At 38.4% G+C, this 21,698-nt stretch overlaps 1 protein-coding gene across 2 annotated transcripts in view; it reads left to right on the top strand.

The window, feature by feature from the left end:
* The window catches only part of RBM45 (RNA binding motif protein 45), a 687,506-nt gene that overhangs the window by 527,625 nt on the left and 138,183 nt on the right, over nucleotides 1-21,698 (top strand). For both annotated transcript variants that reach the window (XM_044075431.1, XM_044075430.1), the window contains exon 9: nucleotides 14,622-14,829. In XM_044075431.1, coding sequence (XP_043931366.1) covers nucleotides 14,622-14,814 — 193 coding nt within the window. In that variant the 3' untranslated portion in view covers nucleotides 14,815-14,829. The remainder of the gene's footprint in view (nucleotides 1-14,621; nucleotides 14,830-21,698) is intronic.

The raw sequence follows: 21,698 nt of genomic DNA, 5'->3' as shown, positions 1-21,698 counted from the left end.
TCTGTTTTCACTGTGAGAGAGTTTTGTTTAACAAATGGCTGTCCATGCTTTTGCTATACAATTTGAAGTAAATATTTTAACTTCAATCCAAGTATCTGTCATTGTTATAAAATAAAAAAGACAGTAGTGTGCATAACAACAGATTTGAACAATGTTTTGTGATAATTGGGGGGAGAGAGACAAGTATGGGATACTGCTGTGGCTGTGTAGGACCTGATCCATTACCCTGCCTATGGTTCTATTTGACCATGATCCTGCTCTGCCTGCACTGAATCTTTGACAGGTGTAAGGGCATCCTGGAGATCTACATTGTATCCTTAACCTTAAACAGGTAATGTCATGTTTTTAGAATGGAAAAAAAATGTTTCTAACTTTTCAGTATAGTTTTTGTAATTACACTTACGCAAACTTGTTTATAATGGTAAACCTACTTTTCAGCAGCAGTGTCTGGTGAAGTGACTTGAGTTACAAGGTAGGCAAATGGGGTAGAAAGAATCAAAATCTGTGTCCTTGACTACAGGAGACATGTCATTAAGAGTTTAGAGCCTTAATCCACTGCACTAATGTCCATACTTCCACTTGCAGTATCATTTTCTTGTAGATCACTGAAGGTTAAAAGCCACCAAAGTTTGAATCAGTTGGTAATGACGGTCATTAGAGCTGCATCGTTTTTGTTCAGAAAATGCATGTTGATGTAAAGCCTGTTCTGTTAACTTTTTAAGTGAGTTAGAGTAGTCTCTGTGTGTAACTTTATAGAGCATGTCTGACTTTGTCTCATGTTTATGCCCTGTCCCTTGTTAACATTTGTTGTGGTAAATCACTTAGGATTACAGTAATTTAGTAATGCCAGCCATTACAGTTTGATGGTTTCTATTGCTTAAAAAATGCGTGTTAATGCAGCACTTATTGTCCTGCTAAGGTTGTATGTGATTTGCCAGTTGTCTGGCATATGTGGCTGTGATATTAATAAACTGCTTCATGTAGTCAGAAGTATAGGATTTGAATCCTTTTACCACCTTGTGTACACTGTAACTTTGAGCAAGTCACTTAGCGAGACACTGTTCCTGGATCGCCCATGAAATGGGACACATTGTTCAATGGACTTGCCGGATTAGCAAATGCATAAAATGGTTAGAACTTACCTTTCTTGTCCATCCATTATTTTTGGCTTTCTCCAAAATTCTTAAGCAAAGAAATTGAGAGGTAGTTTGACTTGTTCCTTTTAAAATTTGTCTGTTTTTGGTAGATTGATGCTAATTACAGTCACTAATGACACATGTGAATTGCAGACTTGTATCTTTCAGAAAATGTTTGCTAATTCAAAGCTTGTTATTCTTGCAACTTTTTAAGTATATGAGCAACATTTGATATCTGTTTCTGATTTTGTCATTATTTCTGATTCTTGAGCTTAGAAGTAGGGAGGTCAGAGGGAAGTTGCACTGTTTGTATCTGACAGCAGCAGTATGAGATATTTATGATTTTATTCATTCATTTGATCTCTAGCAAAGTTTGAGTTTTACGGTCATACAGGTGGCTGTAATTAATGGGTGTATGTGTGCGTGCATGTTTTTAGAAGGTATAGATCTCGAGTGTGTGTGTGTGTGTGTGTGTGTGTGTGTGTGTGTGTGTGTGTGTGCGCAACTGTGTGGTTCCTGCATGCCAGAGTAGTCATGATGTAAAGGAAGGAATTGATTGCATTAAACAAGAGCATCATTATGTGAGCCTCGGTTTCCTTGTTCTGCTAAATGTTGACAGTGCAATTTAGCTGTGAATAAATTGGACTCCATGAAGTCTATGAAGACATTTTAATTTAGTTTTTTTTTAGGCACAGATATGAAATGCATTGTGTTTGGGTTACAACAGTTTGGTTCATAATGCAGATGAGTAAAGACTACAAGCTGTTTCCTGTAATATAGTTCGAGTCCAACAGCCTTGGTCTTCTGTGTGACTCTGACCAGGTCACTTCAGACAGTATTCTTGGACTGCTCCTGAAAAGAGAGACTTGTGTCCAGCAGGTTATCCCAGGCTGTTAGCAAACATATTACACATTTGTCTTTTGAATTCCTGCACCTTTCACATAGCCACTAATTAGTGCTGCAGTATATGCTATCGGACTATGAATCCCATCAAGTGCCTTGTAGTTTAATGGGTTTCCAGATACATTTTCAGTACATGGGAGTCTCAAAGGAAGTTGTTTTTTGCTCATGCTGTTTTCAGTGGGAGAGTATTTTGTTTGCTTTAGCAAATGGTTATCAGTTTTTGCTATAAAATTTAAAGTATGTTTTCAGTTAAGTCCAACTCTCAAAAGTACAAATGTGGAAGTCCAGTTGGGGACATTTTAACTTCCATGTGAAAGAGCTGCACATACTCCCATTGCTTCTCTGAAGTTTTCAAAAGCATTCTTGAAAGGCACCTTTTTGTTAATGTCAACCTTTGAAGAGACTCTGTGCTACCTTAGAACATCACTGTTTGTCTGCTGAGTCATTTGAACCTGCACCTACTGTTGGTTTATAATTTCTGTCTTTGAAAAACCTTGTTTTTGGTAGATGTTGTTTCACCTTAGAAGATTTCTGAATTACAGGCCTTGTCATGCAGACCTCTGTATTTAATTTCTCGTTTTTCATAGTATAGCGTTTCCTCTCAGAATTATTGCAGCTTTCATTGCCAAGGTGGCCTCTGACTTTACTTTGAACCAGACTATTCATTTACTGGTCTTACAAGTTTCTCCAGTAATAGTGAAAGTCTTCACTTTTTGGATGTTCACCATCAGCTGTGATTTTATTTACATTGTGCAAAGGACTTTAGGAAATGTGATCAGCTATTCATTTCCTTTTCTAAGACAAAGATGGGTTACTGTGTCTCTAAGGTTACTCTGTCCATTTGGCTCTCTGATTGCATTACTTTTGTTTATAGAACCAAGGGATTGTCATTGCCTTCCAAGCCAAAAGCACATTCTACATGACCAGTCACTGCTTCTACAGCTTTCTTTTCACAGTGTTCCTGCTGACGATAATTTGCAATGGCTACATGGTCTGTAGTTCATAAATTTGTTTTTTCATTACAGGCTTGACCTGCATTGCAGGCTCATTTGGTTTTACCATTCTCTGTTAAATTCACCATAGTGCCTCCCAGGGTTATTTTAGCTGGAGAATCTGTTCCATCTGAGGAGCAGGACAGAAAACTGGATATAAATTTATGTAATTGCCATAATGCTAGATTCATGATTTCTTCCTTCCATTTCAGTATTCCATCTACCATCCCCATCCATATTGTTACTGTTCTGTGACTCCACACTAAACCTCCCTGGAGCGTAGTTTGATTGCAATCCTTTTAGATTGCTCCTTTAATTGTGAAAATTTCCTACTTTAAGACTGTAGTCATCCCCTATGTGGCAAACTCTTTCTGAGGACTTGCACTGTATTATAGGCTGTGGTAGGAGCTTGAACTTTGGAGACAAAAGTCGAGTTGCCGGTCTCTTGATCTGTATGGATCTGAAATACCCATCTGTTGAGATGAAAGACGATACATAGCTAGTGTTATGGTAAGGAAATAACGGTCTTTTTTTTTTTGTTTTTTTTTTTTTTGTTTTTTGTTTTTTTTTTTTGTTTTGTTTTTTTGCAAACATCATTAACACTGTACATTTTTTTCTTTTCAACTTCTTGTGTTCTGTAGCCAGGGATATTAACTGTAGTTTCCCCTCTATGGACAGCATCTCTCATGTAGATATTTATGAACTCTGTAGTTTGCTTTTAGTACTTGTGCTGCCTCATAAATGAATATGAACTATTTCTGAAATATATGAATTTTTTTATTCTTGTACATTATGTAGTATTTGTGACTGTCTTTTGGAAACGGGTCATGGCTGAAAAGGGTCATTGCATTAGCTCACCTACCCAGCAAAGAAAACAGAAACTAAGTACATAAAAATAAAAGCCACCCAGTCAGTAAAAGAAATAAAACAGAAACTAAGTACATAAAAATAAAAGCCACCCAGTCAGTAAAAGAACGTTAGTTTGGCCCACTGTATTGCTTTTTGGTGAGACAAGTGCTATAAACCTGTGGATGGCAGAACAAGGGTGTATCCCAGTAGGTCAGCAGGTACATCAGTAATGCACTTTAGGAATGCACTATGCGTTTTAGAAGTGGCATATGGACTGCTGTGCAAACCTTCTGAAATGAGGAAAGTACAGTATAGCAGTAGGACAGAATTTGACACACTAGAGCTACTTGGGCCCTTGTGACTGTCCGTGTACCTTGGCTGTGCCATAAACCATTTGGGTGTGTACCCAAATGTTATGATTTCCTATTACAGTGATCCTCCCCAAAAACCTATAGTACTGTTTGGTGCAAGGTGTTTGCCAAAACATTAGATCTTCAAAGGGAGGTAATTCTAACAGTAAAGCTAACTGCACCCTCCTTTAAGAATATTGTTTATATTTTATTATAGCTATTTTATGTCACTACGCAATTATGTTATTGCTAATTATAATAGTGTATAGTGTTTTTATTATACAGAGAATGTTTGCTTACTGGGACCAAAAGGGTTCCAGATCAACAGAAGAAAGCATTTAAAAGTTGCTGACTGTATATAATTGCCTTGAACAGCAACCATGAGTAGGCCTTCTTCGGGAAATGAATACACTGATGAAGGTCTCCATCTTGGGCATAAAAGTACATAAGGTGAATATGCTGGGGTTTATTGTTACAATGACCTCTCTGTGAAGATCTGCTGATATGATAGGAGAGTGGCCCTAAGAATTCAGAGCCAACTCATTGAATATCTGTGTGAAGGCTGCCAGCCTAGCTAGATAGAATTTTGTAAATAATTCTGTGTCATTGTAAATATTAATATGATCCACAGGCTTGTGTAACAAATGTAAGAAAATTGTGTTTATGTTATGAGCTTCAAAAATGTAACCACAGTGCACCCTGCTGGAAGAAAGCTCATAAGGAAAGCATTTTATGACTGTTTGATCTCAAGCTCGGAGACAGAATGTCTGGGTTGGAGATTCTTTCTGTTGTCTTAATTTAAGAGATAATTACTAAGGTTTTACATGTAAAGTGTCTTTTATTGCTGTGGTTACCTGGCAGCTGCAAGATCAAATAGAAATGTTAAATTGTGAGTTTCTGTTAGCTTGGGAACTAAAGGAGAAGTGATAAAAATGATGTAATGTGAAATGACTCAACCGTACTGGGTGTTATCAATTTAAGACTTTCTCAGAGAGAGGGATTGGGCATTTTGGATTTTGTCTAAAGCTGACAACTCCCCAGGCACTTGCTTTTCTCTGTAAGTAGTATTTAGAACTTAGTATTTCTCTTAGAATTAGATAGGAATTTTGCCAGATTAGTCTAGCTGTGTTGGCGGAAATTGGGCTACTGTTGGCCGAAGGAGGAGAAGAGGCTGAAGGTTTGGCCGAAGACAGGAAGAGAGGAGAAAGGCTAGGACTGTGGTAGTGAGGGTCGGAACTTTGAATGTTGGCAGTATGACTGGTATAGGGAGAGAGCTAGCTGATATGATGGACAGAAGGAAGGTTGGTATATTGTGTGTGCAAGAGACCAGATGGAAGGGGAGTAAGGCTAGGTGTATCGGAGGTGGGTTCAAATTGTTTTATCATGGTGTGGATGGGAGGAGAAATGGCATAGGAGTTATTCTGAAGGAACAGTATGTAAAGAGTGTTTTGGAGGTAAAAAGGCTGTCTGATAGAGGGATGTTTATGAAGCTGGAAATTGATGGTGTAATGATTAATGTTGTTAGTGCATATGCTCCACAAGTTGCATGTGCAATGGATGAGAGAAAAATTTTGGAGTGAATTGGATGAAGTGGTGATGACTGTACCCATGAGTGAGAGAGTGGTGATTGGAGCAGATTTAAATGGGCATGTTGGTGAAGGGAACAGTGGGGATGAGGAAGTTATGGGTAGGTATAGTGTTAAACAAAGGAATGCAGAAGGTCAGATGGTAGTGGATTTTGCAAAAAGGATGGATATGGCTGTGGTGAATACATATTTTAACAAGAGGGAGGAGCATAGGGTGACATACAAGAGTGGAGGAAGATGCACACAGGTGGATTATATCTTATGTAGTAGGGCCAGTTTGCAGGAGATTGGAGACTGTAAAGTGGTGGCCGGAGAAAGTGTAGTTAGGCAGCATAGGATGGTGGTTTGTAGGATGACTGTGATCAAGAAGAGGAGGAGGAGTGTGAGGGCAGCACCAAGGATCAAATGGTGGAAATTGAAAAAGGGTAATTATGAGGTGGAGTTCAGGGATGAGTTAAGACAGGCACTGGGTGGCAGTGAAGAGTTACCAAATAGCTGGGTAACTACAGCAGAGCTAGTAAGGGAGACTGCTAGAAAGGTGCTTTGTATCACATCGGGATAGAGGAAGGACGACAAGGAGACATGGTGGTGGAATGAGGAAGTGCAGAAGAGTATACAGGCAAAGAGGTTGGCAAAGAAGAAATGGGATTGTCAGAGAGATGAAAGTAGACAGGAGTATAAGGAGATGAGGTGCATGGCAAAGAGAGAGGTGGCGAAGGCTAAGGATAAGGCATATGAAGAGTTGTATGAAAGGCTGGACACTTAAGGAGGGAGAAAAGGACCTGTACCGATTGGCTAGGCAGAGGGACCGAGCTAGGAAAGATGTGCAGCAGGTAAAGGTGATAAAGGATAATGAGGGAAACGTACTGACAAGCGAGGAGTGTGTTGAGGAGATGGAAAGAGTACTTTGAGGGGTTGATGAATGAAGAGAATGAGAGGGAGAGAAGGTTGGATGATGTAGGGATAGTGAATCATGAAGTACAATGGATTAGCAAGGAGGAAGTAAGGATAGCTATGAAGAGAATGAAAAATGGAAAGGCTGTTTGCTCAGATGACATACATGTGGATTCATGGAGGTGTTTAGGTGAAATGGCAATGGAGTTTTTAACCAGACTGTTTAATGAAATCTTGGAAAGTGAGAGGATGTCTGAGGAATGGAGAAAAAGTGTTTTGGTACCGATTTTTAAGAATAAGGGTGATGTGCAGAGCTGTAGTAACTACAGAGGGATTAAATTGATCAGTCACAGCATGAAGTTATGGGAAAGAGTAATGGAAGCTAGGTTACGAAGGGATGTGATGATTAGTGAACAGCAGTATGGTTTCATGCTGGGAAAGAGCACTGCAGATGCAATGTTTGCTCTGAGAGTGTTGATGGAGAAGTACAGAGAATGTCGTAAGGTGCTGCATTGTGTTTTTGTAGACTTGGAGAAAGCATATGACAGGGTGCCTAGAGAGGAGTTGTGGTATTGTATGAGGAAGTCAGGAGTGTCAGAGAAGGATCTAAGAGTGGTACAGGATATGTACGAGGGTAGTGTGACAGTGGTGAAGTCTGCAGTGGGAGTGACGGATGCGCTTAAGGTGGAGGTGGGGTTACGTCAAGGATCAGCTCTGAGCCCTTTCTTATTTGCAATGGTGATGGACAGGTTGACATACTAGATCAGACAGGAGTCCCCATGGACTATGATGTTTGCAGATGACATTGTGATCTGTAGTGACAGTAGGGAACAGGTGGAGGAGACCCTGGAGAGATGGAGATATGCTCTAGAGAGAAGAGGAATGAAGGCCAGCCGGACTAAGACAGAATATATGTGTGTGAATGAGAGGGAGGATAGAGGAATGGTGAGGATGCAAGGAGTAGAGGTGGCGAAGGTGGATGAGTTTAAATACTTGGGGTCATTAGTTCAGAGTAACGGTGAGTGTGGAAGGGAGGTGAAGAAGAGAGTACAGGCAGGATGGAGTGGGTGGAGAAGAGTGTCAGGAGTGATTTGTGACAGACGAGTACCTGTAAGAGTGAAAGGGAAGGTCTACAAGAGGGCAGTGAGACCAGCTATGTTATATGGATTGGAGACAGTGGCATTGACAAAAAGGCAGGAGTTTGAGCTGGATGTGGCAGAGTTGAAGATGTTAAGATTTGCACTGGGTGTGACGAGGGTGGACAGGATTAGGAATAAGTATATTAGAGGGTCAGCCCAGGTTGGAAGGTTTGGAGTCAAAGCCAGAGAGGCAAGATTACGTTGGTTTGGACATGTGCTGAGAAGGAATGCGGAGTATATTGGGGAAACGATGCTAAGGATGAAGCTACCAGGTAACAGGAAAAGAGGAAAGCCTAAGATAAGGTTTATGGATGTGGTGAGAGAGGACATGCAGGTGGTTGGTGTGACAGAGCAAGATGCAGAAGACAAGAAGAAATGGAAACAGGTGATCCGCTGTGGCGACCCCTAACGGGAATAGCCGAAAGAAAATGATGAGTCTAGCTGTTTTCTATATTTATGTCAGACTGTCCTACAGAACATTTTCCTGTGATTTCTGAACTCTGTAATGTCATTATGTTCAATGAATAAGTATTGTCTTGTGTTTGTATTATTTGTTAAATATTTTTAAACATCTCAACTGTGACCGTTTTTGTAGAGATAATTTAAGCTCTAGAGTACTTGCATGTATTTAGTGATACTGTCCAGGGTACTCCAATAGTCTTGCTGCTCAGTCACACTTACTATTTGGATAGCAGTAATATTACACAGTAAAATTGGTCACCCTTTGGGAAGGGCCTTATAGTAGCTGATATGAGTGGTTGGTGGCAGTGATTTCTATCTTATAGTTTGGAGAGAAGGGGACATAGCTAGAGAACCTGTGCCAGTCTTCCCCAGGAGTGTGTGTGCGTTTGTATATAACTCGTATCTCAAAGTGTGTGCGTGTGTGTCAGCTACTTGGACAGGCACATGAAGCACTGGTTGGACAGAGAGGATGCTGGAGGTTTTAGCTTGACCACTAGGCTGAGATCTGGACCCTATAGCGGTGCCAGTGGGGAGTCTTATTGGGGATCTGAAGAGAAAAGGAGAAACCAGCCCCAGACTGACTGTGATCTCCATGTGCTCTTAAGGGAAATTGTACTTTACTGTGTGTGTACTAGTTATCCTCAACCAAAACAGAAGCCAAAGTAAAGGTGCAGTGGTAAAGAATCAGTCCAAAATAATAACAAACCAATGAGACCAACGTAAAACTGGAAGCAATTTAATAATCCAAATATACAAGCAACGCAGAGCTTTCAGGTTAACACTTATCCTCCCAATGTGCACGCCCCTCACTGGTGCTAATAGTGAGGATTGAGGCTCCTTGATTACTGGGCCAGTGCAGGGGTGTCACAGTCTGACTCATTTGGGTTGGCTCCCTGTCCCCACAAAGATGTGATCTTGGGGAATGCTGATATTACTTTGGAGGGAGTTGCAGCCGTCTCTCCACAACACTTGATCAGCAGTTTGAAAAAAAAAAAGTTCTGTTCTGAAATGACCAACTTGAGTCACTTCAACAAGTTGGATCTGTACTAATTGTCCGCATTCCATGGTAACTAACTTAAGACACAAGTTTACTCTCTGTAATACTAAGAATTCTCTTTTTCTAAATTTTTGGGGCTTTCCTCTACCACGATACACCTATTCATTGTTTTTTTTTTCTATATTTCTTTGACCCTTCACTCATGGCCTATTCTACCACAAAATCTATTCCTCATAGGTAATTCCCACCTCACTTCAATCCTCTGAGGAGACTCATTCCGCTCGCCTGCATATCTAACTTATAGAAAAGCTGACCCTGTCTCCTTTTGGACCGGTCATTCAATATGCCTGCAGTTCCTTTCTTGGAAGAAACCTTTGCTGGTACCCGTCAATTTACCCAGAATGGTGTTTAGGTCCTAGGCTTGAAGTGTAAGGCACTCTACACTGTATACCATACAGACAGCATCTCTCCTAGGAGCAACTCTTTCTCTTGTCTGATATTGTCTTGGAGCGGACTCTTGAGTCAATACAGTCCATTCCCATTTTTACAGACTAACCCTTATACTAAAGGGACAGTGATTCTGCACACCTTGGGATATGCACATGCAGCTCAGAATGTCATCGACATCAGGCTGTCGTATCAGCTCCTCATTTCCTCGGTGATAGAAAAACAGGAAGTCCATTGCTGAAAGACCTTTTCCAAGCAGCTGGCCAGTTGTATCCTTTTTTATGACCGTCGCTGGAAGTCGTGCATGGTAAAATGTAGATACATCTACCACAGCAGTGGCTATCACCATCACTGCATTCTTCAAGACTGCTTGCTGTTCTCCTGTCTCATGAACTATGACTACAGCATGGTTTCTTAGTACTCCTGTGTGATGAGCTCACTGTAGTAGTAAGCACTGTGAGCAGGGAAATCCTTGCTGCAATACATGCCTCCACAAATCTTCTTGTTTATTGCTTTTTTTTCTGTAACCTCTCAGAATAGAGAGAGGGAGAGAGACACAGTATATGGTTCTCTAGTTTCAGCAGTCTCCTAGTCACTAGTTCATGGGTTGTAACCTTTCTTGTGTATAGTTTTTGCATATAGTGATATGAGTGGAGTAAAGTTTGCTAGGTTCTATTTTCTTCTCTTCTGAATTTCTTCACTGAAGATTACTGTGCATTTTTTGTTACAGGTCTCAGGTCTTCCCAATGACTCCTCAGATGTTCTCTTTTTTTTTTCTTTAAAGGAGACGTAGGCTTATTTGTTAGAGGGTTTCCAACAATAAAATGAACTAGTGTGGCATGGGTTATGGTCTGTTTTACTGCTGATTTCTGGCTTATGGTCTTGATGTTGAAAGTAATCTAGCACCAGTGGGAAGGTATCATCAGTACTGTTTGGAATTCTGCTTTGAACAAACATGTACCTGCAGCACAGCTCCCACCATGTGAAATATGACTACAGCAGTGAGCCCTACAGTTCTGCTGAGATCCTCAGAGAGCTGTAATTTCTGGCATATCTGCAGGAATATGGGTTTTATGATTTTTTGAGTTTGGCATAGTAGTGGATTGACTAAAGGTAAAAAGAACATTTTAACTGTATAGATCTTGTCTTAAACTTTCTACAGGTGAGACAGTTAATTTAACCAATGTCCCCAGTTCATCACGTTTTTCTGATTTACTTTATTAATTTTTTTGATTCAGTTTGCTGCTTGCTCTCCTTACTTGGATTTATGATCATCTGTCAAATTTCTGGTTTACTACCTGGATCAGTGGTGTATAGTGATAAAGATCTGGCTGTGGATCAGGCAGGCTAGTGGTTTGGGCATCTGACCATGCAGTGGAGGAGGATGAGTGTGCCCATGCTGGGGGAGAGGAGGAGTTGATGGTAGAGGCACACACTCACAGTTTAAAGGAGAACTGCACCCAAAGACGTTTATTTTGTCATGGATTGGTGTTTCCTACATTTTTAACACCAGTTGACCATCCAGATTTTTAGAAAGCCCACTTTTTGTAACGCATTTGTCTTTTTCAAGCTGCTACCCTCTTCATCAAAAGAAGGGTATAATCAAAAGTCACTTGATTCGTATCTCAAGACTGATTTCTGATGATATTAAGTGCATGGAGAGCTTTGAGCAATTAATTGAAAGCTATGTTTTTGGAAAGGGAATACCCTTCATCTCTTATTTTGGAGATGCAGGAAAAGGTGTGGGCTGGTAGAAAGGACAAATACGCCCCCATTATTTTACATGGCATCAAGGATGGTGTTGCGCTTTTCCTTAGACTCTAGAGAAATTCAGGGGATTATCCAGAAGAACTTTTTTCTTACAGCAAGATGTTTTGATTTGTAGGTACTTTTAGGAGGGGCCCTCATTTACGTGTAGGAACAAGAAGAACATAAAACAACTGTTGATTTTGGTGTTCCGACCACAGGCAGTGTAAGTATTGTGTTGTTTTATCAACATTGAGATCCTGACTACTTTTGGAAGACCAGACTTAATGGTGTATGTAAAAGGGGAAAGTTTAACTGGTAGTCCAAAGGTGTGGTTTACTTGGCTGCCTGTAATTCATGCAGTGCTTTCTACATGGGTAAAACCCAAAACGCATTCAACAAGAGGATATACCAGCATGATTATAGAATTAGGCACAATGACAGTAAAAGTGCCTTGGCTAGAGATGTGAGCACATGTGTGCATTTTAAAAAGTTTAGATTTTTGATCTTGGAGCAAATTGGTCTGGGGGCGTATTTTGGTGATTGGAGAAACGGACTATTACAAAGGAAAATGAAATGGCAGCTTAAGTGAGATGCTGCAAGTGCACCAGGACTGAATGACGATATTCACTTGTGAGTGAGCTGCGGGCAAGAGCAGCTTGTATTTGACTGTTTTAAACAGTTTGACAGATTTATTACTGTGACTATATTGGGTTTTGAACTAATTGTCATTTTAAGTTTATGAGTAGGGTTTTGTTGTTAGCACTTTATACCTTTAAACTAGAAGAGCCTTTAAACTTTTAAACTTTAAGGTCTGATGATTGGTGGTTGTAAAGGGGGGGGGGGGGTGTTATGAACAGCTGATTTCATTCAAGTATTTTAATGCAAGTTGTAGTTTTTCCTTCACAGTTCTGAAGATGTCAAGACATGATGAAAGCGCTTAACTGTGGAGAGTTTTTATTTTTTAAGTTTCAGAAAGTTTTTATTGTGTTGTTGCTACCATAGTGTTTGTTTTATTGGCTTTATTAAACGTGATTTGGAAAAGAGCTTCAGGCGGCCTGCTTCTTGTTTTGTTTTCTTTTCTGATTTACTTTAATTTTTTGATTCAGTTTGCTGGTTGCTCTTCATACTTGGATTTATGATTATCTCTAAATTTTCTGGTTTACTACCTGCATCAATGTTATAGAAGGATAAACATTGGTGGTGGATCAGGCAGTCTAGTGGTTCGAGCACCTGACCATGAAGTGAAGTAGAATGAGTGTGCCCATCCTGGGGGAGTGGAGGAGTTGATGTTAGAGGCACACACACACAGTTTAAAGGAGAACTGCACCCACAGTCTCAAAAAACATGTTTATTTCATCATAGTTTGGTGTTTCCTACATTTTAACACCACTCTGGGACTATTTGCAGGTTTTTAAATATTTATAAGTAATTTCTGAGTCTGACCACTTGGGTCTGGCATCTTGAAATAATTCTGATTGTTTACTCTGCCTCTAGGTATCCTACAATACAGTCTTGTCTGTAAAAAAATAAAAATTACATCACACAGGCCTCTTTCTTCCTAAAGGTCCTGTCACTGCATTGATTTTACATGCATACACTGCTGTCTTTCAGTCAGTTTTAAATAACATTTCATGCCGTTCGATGACTACTTAAAACACAAACAGTGCAAATGCCAATGAACAGACTTTCAAAGTGCTTTTTACTGCTGCTTCTTTTTAGAATGGCTAGATTGCAGTCTTTTGTGAAGCCTGAGTTGTACTAGTTTAACTCCTCCCCCATCCTCCTTCACACCTAACTTCCCCAGCTGTAAAAGTGCCAAGGGTAATTTCAGCTGCTACCTGCTGTGATTGACAGCACACAGCAGGCGACCTGACTCGTGTACTGTTTCTTTGTTTTAGCCTTTACTTCCTGTATGGGTAGGGGAAGGACCAGGGAGCTGTGACATCACTGCATGGGTGGGTTTTTAGGACGGGCGTGTTGTCAGTTTGGGGAGAGAATTGGCCAGAAAACTACCTGTATTCTTTGGCCTTGATGACATCAATGAACTGGAGACTGCAGCAAGCTTTTCCAGGGTGGAAAAAAAGTGTTTTGAAAGTGAGACTACCACAATACAGCAAGGTACTGTTCTAGTGGAGAGAATCGATTTAAAATATTTTATATGCTGTATTGTTGTTTATTCATAGCAGGGGCAGTAAACTGGGAGAAAAAGGACAGAGAAGTTGAGCATTTAATATTAGAATTCCCTGGTAGAAATCAGAGGGAAAAAACATGCTATGCTACCTAAAGGTGGGTAGGACATTTTACTGATGCCATCCCTTCATGGAAATAAAGGGGAAGTTCATCTCCATAGTCTTATTGAATGCCCCACCCTCAGTGTGTTATCAGGCATGGGCAAGGGAGGGAGAAAAAAGGGGAAAAAACTTCCTGTGCAGCGATATGACACTATCGCAGGATGATTCCTCACCAGCACCAAATATGATCTGAGCAAGTCTGGTGTTTAGGAGGGATTTGGAAAGCCCAGCGATTGAGGAGAGACGAGAACAGCAACTGATGGTTTGCTGTAAAGGACACAAAAGCAGCATTAAAAAAGAGAGAAAAAAATTCTGGTTGACTGAACTAATCCATAATCCAAGTAGCTGCACTGTTTGAATGAATGAATGACTTCATTGTAATCTTTAAGTAGTTCAGCAGTAGTCATTTCTAGTTGACAAGTAGTGAAGCGGTCTCTTAATTTTTTCTCCATAGCAGGAGTGTCTTATGTGCAGAGTCTGCTTTTTCACTGGGATTTCCAGCTTCCTCCCACATCGTTACCGCATAACAGTAATTGATTTGGTGATTCTTTAACTTGCCCATAAGTGTATTTGTGTCTCTGTTGTGCAGTCTTTGGTGGACTGGAATTATGTCTAGTATTGGTAGCCTGCCTTAAGCCAGTTGCTTGCAGAGATGGTTTCCAGCTCCCATGTGACACTGAATGGGATAAAGTAGATAAAGACAATATAGAATGAATGACCATAAGGTTATTTTTTGTGTCTGTATATCTGTAAAAACATCTGGAAAACATATGTTGTTTGAAAGTTAACTGAGCTGTATGTATTTCATTTTTCTTCCGTTTCTTAGTCGTTTTGGCCATCTAATAGAAGTATATCTTGTGCCTGGACGAAATATAGGCTACGCTAAATATGCGGATAGGACCAGCGCTAACAATGCCATGGGAACCTTACATGGGAAGATTGTTAATGGAGTCAGAATTAAAGTGATGCCGGCAGACTCCCCAAAGGAAGAGTCTCACAAAAGACAGAGAACACACTAGGAATGAACATAGTTGGTAAGTACTGTAGTGCAGTTAAATCAACAGGTAATTTTTTTTTTGGACTTTTTATTTTGTGGTATCAAATCCTGTGTTTTTTTTTTTTTCTCTCCCCTCATGTGACTTCAAGCACATAGGGATGGGATAACATACATTGCCTTTTGCTGCATTAATTTCCTGTAGCAGTAGAGATTAGGCTGTCCACACACTGGACCATAGCACTACAGGGCTGGGCTTTGTTATGCCTCCCTGAATTGATCCATTCAGTGACTTTAGACTTTATTATGAAAAGTACGCATAAATTGTGATCTCATACCTTTTGTGTTCCTTATTCTGGTAAACTCCCTTCCTCTCACCAACACACACCTCCCACTGGAAAATTTGCAAGGTAATATAAATATCCGTACTCCTTCCTGGAAAGAAAAAGGACTGGTCATCAGACAGACAGTCTTCCATCTGTTGCCAAGCTAATCTTGTTTTCACAGGAGCTAGCAGCCTAGCTTATTAGCCTGCATAGTTGATAAATGTTAATGATTAAAGTCACAATGTGCATTAAGTGGACCATTCAATACATTTGAGTTTGTGTGGGTCAGTAATGCCTAACTTGGAAAGTCTTATGGAATGCTGTTGAAATAAGGAAGACAAAAAGTTCTTATACCCTAGCAGCACAATGGTCATGGTAAAGACATTGGTTTGATAATAGCATCTTTTAAATGGACAAATATTTACCAGTTTTAACAGACATGTTTAAAGAAAACATATTTGACACCACTTATTAAAAAAATAAACTGTGTTTAGAGGTATTTGCCTTTGTGGATGAGAGTCCTGGAAAGTCCCTTGGAATAGGACTGTTCAGGAAAAAGGTTTGGTAGCTCGGATTGAGCAGGAAATGATATATAATGTAGAAAGTATGGATTTTGTGATGCGTTATAGCTACATGACACAAGTTGAGAAATAAAAATAGGGGTGAATTTTCTAATGGATTCCATATTTAAAGGCGGCTACCAAATAGAACATGCAGTGTGCTGAGTATCTGTTTGAATTGGTTTGTTGTCCTTTCCCATAAATGTAAAAAGATTAACATTTTTCTGACTTGTTAACTTATTTCTTTATACTAATCCTGTAAAACCTTTTACAGTAGAGAGTCGATTATCTGAACTAATTGGGACCAAGGGTAGTTCGGATAATCAAACTGTTCGGATAATCAAACATACATTGAACTGGATAAAAACTTCTAAAATCTTGTTTTTTCTGCATTGAGGAAATGCACTTTTCAACCATTCAGCAAGTCCAGGGGACAATAAAGAATATTTTTCACACACAGGCAGGCTAAAAGTTAAAAAAAAATATGCAGAAGCTAATAAGTATAATGTTTACATATTCAGACTTTATGATTTTTCCTACCTAAAAACTTTGGAAGACTGGGTTTAGATAATTGACGTTTCAGATTATTAACATTTGGATAATCGACTCTCTACTGTACTTTGGTCATAACTCCATCTGACTCTGTGGTACTTCTGCATTTGCTGATGATGGCTAGTCTCTTCCATGTATGTGACTTTATCATTTGGATTGTGTGACAGAGACACTGTTGCCTTCTGTTTGGATTAGCTGCAGTTCACTGTCTGGTACAATGTATTATCCCACAGTAAGCATTACCAGGTTTAGAGTCTTCTGAATAAGGGAATAGTTGATGCTCAGCAGAGATGATCAGTTTAACAGTAAGTCATGACTTTTAGGTTTACCTACCTTCTGATTCCCATCTCTTAGCCAGTTTATCTTCCCGTTAGTTCATTTCCCTTTGAGGAGCTAAGGCTGGTGTCACACCAAGCCAAGCAAGGATGCTGATATATAGGCAGCACACAGCTGCCTTCTGTATTTGTATTGCTCAGTTTCTTCAGTTCTTAACTGCATGTGAGCTGCCTCTGAGAACCATGTATCCATTAGTTATGCTGGGGAAATGTCACCTTTGTAGTGAGTGTGTTGCACTAGAGTCATTTTTTTTAAATAACTTGTAAATGTTGCCCATTTTCACCTACAGTCAAACACAGGAGATTATCAGAACACTTGAATGTATTTCAAAGTGGAGCAATAAGAATGTTTGTAGTATTTTTTAACACTATAAAACTACCACACACTGTACATTTCAGTATAAATCTCATCACTGTTCATTGTAATAAAAAATGCCTTACTTTGTCACTTGACAGAAAAAGAGGTCCAAACCAGTGAAAGTACTAAAATGGTGTTTTTTTAAATGTGTTGACCAGGTAAATGCCAAGACAAATTACCCATTTTCTTGGGGTACCTAGGAGCACTCCCTGGTTAAGTGACTTAGTCTGAATTACACAACAATCAAATGAATCAAACCAGGACCACAGAGTGAGCCTCATTAGCAACCTCTGTAGCCTTAATCCTCTGCACTAAGCTGTCAGAAATTATTTAAAATGTGGTTAAAACTGTTCATAGGAGTCCAAGCCCTTTAATTCTGCACATTGTCTATAGTGTGCAAGCTTCACTGAGGCACATCCACTTTGATGGCTCCCAAAAACAGGGTCTTGAGGATGTCAGTAAATGTGTACCTTAATGAATGTATGCATCCAAATACATTACTTAATAAGTACCTTTGTCGGTGCTAGTCACTGTTGTACTGAGATTAATTCTGAAAGTGGATAATTTATAAAATTCAGTTATTTCCATAGTAAAGAGATAAACAGAAGAACTAGCAACACCCCCCCCCCCCCAGTTGAGTGAAGTAAGCCTCAGGTGGCTATATCACTGAATAAATAAAAAGAGCTGTAAATTTCTTCAGATCAAAGTTGAAGCCAGAGACAGTGTTTCTAAAATGTATATGTTCATCATTAGGTCACTGCTGCAGCAGCCTAAGCTGTATGGGTTATACCTTGCCAAGCATATAGCAACAGATTCCAAAGCTTAAGAGCACTTTCCACACGTCCAGACTGTTGAAAGCTTAAGAAGGTAGAAAATGAGTGGGACTGTGTGCCAAGCTCTTCAGAACTTTCCTGCGACTGAAGAGCCTCCTCTTGCAGGCTTTCACTGATCAGTGGTTGGCTGATGTTTTTCCATACGTGGACAGATAAGCTCCCTTAAGGAAAATAAATCACATTTGATTTTATGATTAAAGCAGTGTTTTTATTTTAAAGAAAATTTTTTTGCTAAGATTTAATTTTTTTGGACTGTCACATGACATTTCTATCCGTTGAAGTGTGGGTTGCTGTCAGCACCAACTCCCCCCCCCCCCCCATTTTCCTCTAATTTTTGTTTGTAATGATCCTATAAATTATTTACTATTTTTAGGGGCTGGGGCAAGTGTGCTTTGCGTGTCTTAACTTTTGTGAAAACTGTACGTTCTTGGTACTTAACCTTTTACCAACTGCTGCTGACATCACTTGTATTTCAGGCTTCTCTCTGTGACATTACTTTTTGCATTTTAGGCTTCTTTCTCAGGTTAATCATGGACCCAGCTTCATAGTTCCTCTGTTCTTCCTTCCTCCGAACACAAAAAAATTTCAAGATGGCTTTTGCCAGTTCATCAGGCTTCTTCCGTGAAAAAGCTGCAGATGGGTGAACCTGCAGTGGACATTTCAGGTTCCTCAGACAACTCTTCTTTCTTGGGTTTTTCTGGTATGGTCTTTTCCGCCACCATGGACTGTTCAGGGTTCTTGGTCTTCCACTGAGGCCAGTCTGCATATCACTGTCCTAGAAATGAGAGCAGTGCTTTTTGCGTTGCAAGCTTTTCAAACTGTTCTCCCTCTAGGGACTCTTGCAATACAAACAGACAACATATCTGTAGTGTGGTACATCAACAAGCAAGGGGAAACCAAATCTTACCCTCTATGTCGAGAAGCACTAGTGTGGCAGTGGGTGATTTCTTTCAACCGCTTTCTGATAGCAACGCATACTCCAGGGAGATCTAGTGTGATACCAGACTTAACTGAGCAGGTCTGTCCTATCTCGAGTGGTCCCAAACAAATTCGACCAAAAAGACAAACTGTTGAAGAAAGAGCCAGCAAACCGAAAGGTCTTCCAATTCCACAAGACTTTTATTTAAATAAATCTTAAATTGTGGTAATCAGCATACACTTTTCGTTGCACCAAAGTAACGTCAACTTCCTCAGAAGAACAGCTAGCATTTCATTTACTAGCTGCTTATATACCCATAATACCATAATTTAAACAATCAATTAATCACTTATTCAATCAACTTAAAACTATAGTTACTCAAATATTTAAAAAGACACATACTAGAGCTGCAAGTACTAAAAAAATCTCTAGAGAATCTCCAGAAAATTTCGTTTCATTGACATGCAGCTGACAGCGTTAACATCAAGATAAACATAATTTTTAACTACTTCAAATTTAATATAAATTGGAATACACAGTTAAAATTCAATAACACAAGTCGCTAACTATTGTCTAATAAAATATAATAAATAATAAATTCAACAAACAAATATGTTAGTAAAACGCCAAGTATCCTATTGTAGGAACTAAATGCACGTATATTAAAAAATTGTATTTTTATTATTATTATTATTGTCAAACTTAACGAGAAATGATAATAATCATAAAACTAATTGTAGATGCCCTCACGCCGAATACAGGCGCTACATTCAAATTACACTCGTCACCGTGAACCCTACTGTCATAAAAATCAAAGTTGCTAACATAGCCTAAAGTTGACATATAATGCTATCACGTTTAATAAACATGTATATCTAAAAACATCTAAGGCAGACAAACTCATAATCCATAGGTAGTATAAATGTATTCTGGTTTAGAATATTGAAACCTATGATTTACCGCTCTTTTAATGAACCTGCTTAAAGTAATATATATAAAGCAATAATGCGAATGACTAACAAGATTCAAACACATAATCCTCTACTATTAATTTCTTATTCAATAATGTTCCGCAATAAATAGTAAGTATATAATAAAATAAAATTAGTAAAATTGAATAAAATTAAATTAAATTAAAATTAACAATTAATAAGTAATAACACTGTTATTATTATTATTAAATAATTTTATAATTTTATATTATCGTACATCTACTATATCTTTTTGTTATGCTGTTATTGCTGTCCAAAGTAGTAACATTGATAATAATACTAATAATGTATCTATTAGTTAGCTTCTATTTACTTAAATTTCAAAATGCATTAACCTTTATGTATATTTATTATATTATGTTCTATTATTTAAGAGTATATATATATATATTGTAAAAGTTTAATAAAGCTAATTAAATAAATACATAATATATAATATAGTATACAAAAAACAATGTATATAAAATATATATATATATATGTGAAAAATACATATAATATATATAATATATATAATGCATCAATAATATGTATAGTATATATAGTTAATATATACCAGTTAAAAAACAACGTTAGTTATGTAAAATAGTGTAATATGTATTTAATATATGTATTTAAATATTTAAATTTGTGGCAACTGTAAAAAATTATTATAATTTAAATGGCAATGCATTGAGTTTTAATATTAATAATCATATTGTAAACAATCGTGTCTTGTCATTACAGATGGTTCAAGAAATCATCTTTCCAAGTTCTTTAATCTTAAAATACATTTAATGGAAGTCATCTCATTGATACCAGGGAACTGGTTGGCATTTGTGTTCAATTGCCAAATAAGTTCTTTTCGTTCTAACTTCAGAGGCTCATAACCTCCTCTAGGATCTTCTGGGATTTGGTCAATAGCTGTAAATTTAAAATAATGTCCCTCAAAAGCATTGACATGCCTTGCTAGTGCATTTTCTAACTTTCCTTTGTTAATACTGTAAATGTGCTCATATATTCTTTCATGAAGCCTTCTATCAGTTTTGCCAATGTAGAAGGCGGCACACACCGTACATTTGGCTAGGTAGACAAGTTGTCGACTGCTACAATTAAACTTCTTCGTTATTCTGTAAGTGATGTTTCTTAGTGTAAAAGAACTACCTTCCTCTATAAATTTACAGTAGTTACAACTGTTACATTTATACATTCCAACAGTAGATGGTATATTACAACTTTTTAATTGTAAAAGGTCCTTAAAGTTTGGTCCTCTTTTGTAAATAATCTTAGACTTTTCAGGTAATATAGCTCGCATTTGGTTGTCAGTTACTAGTAGGTGCCAGTTCTTATAAAGGATATTTTTAATATCCTGGGCATCTAAATTAAAGGTGGTAATAAAACTACAAGTATATAAAAGTTTTATTTCAGTTGGAGCTTCACTTCCTATTTGATGATCATCCGAGTACAATCTACTCAGAAGTGGAACATAAATGTTTTCGCCTCTCTTATTTTTGACTTCAGTTAATATATTTTGTAAGAAGTCATAGGGATATCCTCTTTGTAGGAAGAATTTTTCCAATAATTCACATTCCTTTAAGAAGTCACTATTTCTCGTTGTCATCCCAGCTGCCCTAACCAATTGGCCTTTCACTACGGCCTTTTTCTGGTGAATTGGGTGGCAGCTAGAGAAATGTAGGAACATATTTGAATATGTCTCCTTCCTGTAGATAGTAGAAATGTAACTGATCGCATATTCTTTGCTTAAATTAACATCTAAATAATCAATAGAATTTTTATCATATTTAAATGTGAATTCTAGGAAGTGTGTACTGGTGTTAAAAGTCACCATTAAATCCTCTATCTCGTCTACAGTGCCATCATACAACAAGAAAATATCGTCAAGAAACCTGGTATAAAAGAGTATTTTCTCCTTTAACCTTACATTGTTTAATACTGTGTCTCTTTCCCAGAAGGCCATCACTAGGTTGGCTATACTGCCACCACACGGTGACCCCATAGCTACTCCAACCTTCTGATGGTATATTTCTTTATTAA

Source organism: Protopterus annectens, chromosome 6.part1, assembly GCF_019279795.1.
Source record: "Protopterus annectens isolate FY-2018-M chromosome 6.part1, PAN1.0, whole genome shotgun sequence".
NCBI classification, from domain to species: Eukaryota; Metazoa; Chordata; order Ceratodontiformes; family Protopteridae; genus Protopterus; species Protopterus annectens.
Note: the sequence above shows the minus strand (reverse complement) of the source record. Positions and strands in the feature narration are given on the sequence as shown.